This window comes from Dipodomys ordii, unplaced genomic scaffold (genome assembly GCF_000151885.1).
Source record: "Dipodomys ordii isolate 6190 unplaced genomic scaffold, Dord_2.0 Scaffold152, whole genome shotgun sequence".
Classification (NCBI taxonomy): Eukaryota; Metazoa; Chordata; class Mammalia; order Rodentia; family Heteromyidae; genus Dipodomys; species Dipodomys ordii.
Window position 1 is genome coordinate 365,179 of NW_012267368.1, and position 4,850 is coordinate 370,028.

The window sequence follows — 4,850 nt, forward strand, 5'->3', positions numbered from 1 at the left end:
CCTGCAGCCTGGGCCCCTCCTCCTGCCACCCGGGCCCTGTCCCGCGTCCCCCTCCCCCCGAGGAGGAGGACGAGGAGGCTCAGCCTCGCCGCGGGGGACCTGGCACCCCTCCCGGAGTCGCCCTGGGAAACCGATGAGGCAGTGGGCGAGGCGCCCGGGTGTCGTCACCCGCCCGCAGTCCCTGGCGGCCGGCCTCCCGCACCTGCACCGGCGCCGTCCCGCCCCCCGCGCGTGCCCGGGACCCCTGGGCTGCCGGGGCGCCGACGCTCGCCCGCCCCTGGTCGGCGGACACGGTCGACGTGCAGCCGATGGTCCCCGGATCCGAGTGTGCCAGCCCAGGGCCTCCGGGTTCTCCTGGCCCCGGAGGCAGCGCAGCGAACGGACCTAGGGCCTCGGAGATCAAGGACCGCCTCCTCCGGGAAGGAAAAGGACATTTTGGTTTTAATTAAAAAAAAAAAAAAATGTAGCCAGACGCTAGTGGCTCACACTTAGTCTCCCGAGTGGAGGGGAGGCTGAGATCTGAGGATTGCGGTTCGAAGCCAGCCCAGGAAGGAAAGTCTGTGCGACTCTCATCTCCAGTAAAGTACCAAGAAAGCTGGATGGAAGTGGCGCTGTGGCCCAAGTGGTAGAGCGCCAGCCCTGAGCACACAGAGGCCCAGGGACAGCGCCCAGGCCCCGAGTTCAAACCCCAGGACCAGCAAAATAGATAAAAAATAAGCATTGTTCTCTCCCAAAAACTGGGAGGCAATTAGGAGAGGTGACCCCTGAAAAGTAGCAAAAAATATACTATCTCCAACTCATAATCTGATCGTTTCTGACACAAATCTAAAGGCACTTTCATCTATTTCTAATATGCCGCCTACCTTTTTCTCTAAACTTTTCTCCACTGGCTGATATAGGATGTGTCATTTTCAAGGCTGCTAAGTCAAGTGTGTGGTTGCTTTAGCCCTTTGACATTGTGAAAGAAATCTGGAAGCTACCTCTTATCGTATTAGATTGATTTCTTTTCCATTGACTGGTTATATGTTCTTTATGTTTTATATTGGGAGCATACTAAAACAATGACTTGTGGTCACTGGATGAAGCCCTAACCCAAGGCTATAAATAGTAATTATATATATATATATATATGATAATTGTAACATACTACTCTCAGGGCATAACAATGATTATTTAAGTGATTGAAAATCTAGGGAGAACAGGTCCTTAAAAGTAACCGATGTATTGTATAACTCAATTAGTCTTATTGAAATACTTGTTCTTGCCATCAGCCAATCAAGATGTAATTTATTTGTTTAAATAAATTAGTCAAGCCAGGTGCCGGCAGCTCACACCTGTAATCCTAGCTACTTGGAGGCTGAGATCTGAGCATTGAGATTCAAGATCAGCCTTGCTGGAAAGCCCATAAGGTTTTATCTCTATTAAACCAAAAAAAAAAAAGCCTGAATTTACGCTGTTGTTCAAGTGGTAGCATGCTCCCTGAGCAAAGAAGCTCAGAGAAGCATCCAGGACCTGAAGTCAAGTTTTTTTCATTTGGAAATGGGATAACAACCTACTTTTTCCCCCCTTGGGCTGGTACTGGGGCTTGAACTCAAGGTGTCATGCACTCATTTGTTTTGTTTTTGTTTTCTCCAAGCTAGCACTCTACCACCTGAGCCACACCTCCACTTCCATCTTTTTGCTGGTTAATTGGAAATAAAGGAGTACAGATTCATTTGTACATCGCTTACAAAACTATTTCTTATATATGTGGAATCCCAACTTAGGGAGAGCACGTTGCTTTCAGTCACACATACAAACATCATAATACATAATGGGGAACAGCACTTGGTTTCCCCTTGGCTTCTCTTTAACTGGAGGGCAACCTAAGTTTTTTGTTCACTAGGGGGCGCGAGTCACATATTTTAAAAGATCAGACAAAACCAACATAATTTAGGAGAGGCAGGTGAATTGTATCCTCATGTCCACATTCTACCTCAAAAAGTACTATTGTATTTATTTATGAACAGTTCAAACACACACCAAGAAACAGAGCTGTGGAATTCACCCGACTCAGAAGCCCTCTTGCCTGGTATGAAGTCCAAAGTCTGAAATCAGTTCCCAAATGACTGACAAATACCAGTGACTGCCTAGAACCAAGAATCCCTTCTGTGCTTTGTTTATGTCTCTCATAGTGTTGGAAATGAACCACTAACAGGACAGAGTTGAGAGGTGAGAGCCATGGGAGATTTGGGTCCTGAGGACAGAGTCTTCATGAATGACTAATGCCGTTTATGAAGTTCTTAATGCTGTGTTTGAACTCAGGCATGAGTGGTGTCTTCCATTATAGATGGATGCAGCCAGCAAGCCATCTATTCACTAGACACATCTTGTAATTCCCAACTTCAGAACCGTAAGAAGTGAGTCCCTGTTCTCCAAAAGTTATCCAATATTGTGTATTGCATTTTAGCAGCACAAAAACAGACAAGACAGAGGATTTGTATTGAGAATTGGTTGTTGGAACTGGGTCATGGGCAGAGGCTGGAGGAATTTCAAGGAGTTTCAAGAAAAAGCCAAGGTTTCACTGAATACAGCATTTAAGGTGGTGCGGATGATAGTACAGAAAAGAAAACTGGGGGAAATCTGAGTCTCTTTAATAACATGGGTTTGCACTCAGCCTTGAACTTGCAGGAGCAATGAACCACATACACCAGCCCAGAGACTTCGTGTGTGTGTGTGTGTGTATGTGTGTGTGTGTGTGTGTGTGTGTGTGTGTGCCAGCCCAGGGGCTTGAACTCAGAGCCTGACCCCTATCCCTGAGATTTTTTTGCTCAAGGCTAGCACACTACCCCTTGAGCCACAGCTCCACTTCTGGCTTATAGGTGGCTAATTGAAGCTAAAAGCCTCTTGGACTTTCCTTCCTGAGCTGGCTTCTAACTTGGCTAAACTGGACCATACTCAAGCATTTCAAGACAAGATTATGAGTAATGAGCTTAGACATATAGTAGAAGAAATTCATAAGCAAAATATTGAATGAGCTGCCCAGCTACTTTCAACTGCACAGAACAAGATATTGGAAACCTCTCCTCCATATGTCTCTTCCAACATTTCAGAGCTTAGGGAAGGCAACTGTGATTAAAACTTCTAAAAACCAAAATGAGCCAGGAGGATGCTAGTGCTTATGCCTATAACCCCAACTACTCTGGAGGCTGAGATCTGAGAATCACAGTTCAAAGCCAGGCCAGGCAGGAAAGTGTATGAAATTCTCAATTCCAAGTAACCACCCAGAAGCCAGAAGTGAAGCTGCGGGACAAGTGGTAGAGTATCACCCTTGAGCAAAAAACTAAGGGACAGTGCCCAGGCTCTGGTTTCAAGCCCCAGGACTGGCACAAATTAAAAATAAATATAAATAAATAAGGAAAATATAGCTAGAATGCTGTGGTCTGTGGCCATTTTTGCTGGGCTTCCAGAACCAAAGGGAATATATACTTCTTCTAGAAGAAGGTGTTTAGTGGTTCATACCTGTTATCCCAAGTACTTGGGAGGTAGAGATCAGAATGGTTACCTGCTACCTAGGAAAAATAAGTTATTGAGACTCCTGTCACAATCAATGAGTTGGACATGATGGTATGTGCCTGTAAACCTAGCTGCTTGGGAGGCAAAGGTAGGGAGATGCTGGTTCGAAGCCAGCCCTAAGCAAAAATGCATCGCCCTGCCTGAAAAACAAAACCAGTGACCAGGAGACTCTAGTGTAAAAACCCGTGTGGCAAGCATGTGACCTGTAGTAAAAATCCTCAAATTGCCAAAACGACATTTGTGAAAGTAAATATTCACAAAAACAAAGCTGAATTCTACTTGAGCAAGAGTTGTGCCTATATATACAAAGCCAAGGACAACAACACAATATGGTTGCTCCTGGCAGCAAATGGCACAAAAGCAGAATCATCTGGGGAAGGTGGCATAATTTGGGTTAAATTGAGAAGTAATTTTGTCCAAAGCCGAGACCATTGGACAATAGAATTATGTGGTGCTGTGTCCCCAGGATTAAAAGGAATGCAAACTTAAGTAAAGGTGTATTTGTTCTCTTGGGGAGGGTTTGGACCAAATAGTAACAAACCTGCCTAACAAAGGTAAATTCAAACAGCAATACAGCCAAGAAAGAAAAAGGAAAGAAAAAAATTTCCTCAGCCAGGTATGGTGAGATACACCTGTAATCCCAGCTCTTGAGAGCAAAAGGCAGGAAAATGGTTATGAGGTGGAGGCCAGTTTGTGTTATATAACAAGATGCTGTCTCAGAAACAAACCAAACATGTCAACAAACAAGCACACACCTTGGGTTCAATCCCCAGTAGTGTGCGTGAGTACGTGCATGCATGTGCTCACGCACGCACGCACACACGCGTGCACACACACACACACACACACACACACACACCTGCACATGGATGCTTATTGGAGTTTTATTCAAAATCTTCCCAAATCAGAAGTGGCCAAGATGTCCTCTGATAGGTGAATGGGTTAAGTGTTGCACATCATCAATGAGATACTACTCAGCCATATAAAGAAACAATCTTCCCAACCAAGTGCCAGTAGCTCACCCCTGTAATCCTAGCTACTCAGGAGGCTGAAATCTCAGGATATGAGCTTAGACCCAACCCTGGCAGGAACGTCTATGAGACTCTTATCTCCAATTCATCAGCCAAAAGCTAGAAGTGAAGCTGTGGCTCAAATGGTACAGTACCAGACTTGAGTGAAAAAGTTAAGGGACAGCATGCAGGCCCTGAGTTCAAGCTCCAGCATCAGCAAAAGAAGGAGGAGGTAGAGGTGGTGGAGGAAGAGGAGGAGGAGGAGGAGGAGGAAAAGGAGGAGGA

General features: G+C 45.7%; 1 protein-coding gene across 1 annotated transcript in view; it reads right to left on the minus strand.

The window, feature by feature from the left end:
• The window catches only part of Elovl4 (ELOVL fatty acid elongase 4), a 29,425-nt gene extending 28,991 nt beyond the window's left edge, over window positions 1-434 (minus strand). The window contains exon 1 of the mRNA XM_013032257.1: window positions 203-434. Coding sequence (XP_012887711.1) covers window positions 203-434 — 232 coding nt within the window. The remainder of the gene's footprint in view (window positions 1-202) is intronic.
• Window positions 435-4,850: the final 4,416 nt, after the last annotated feature.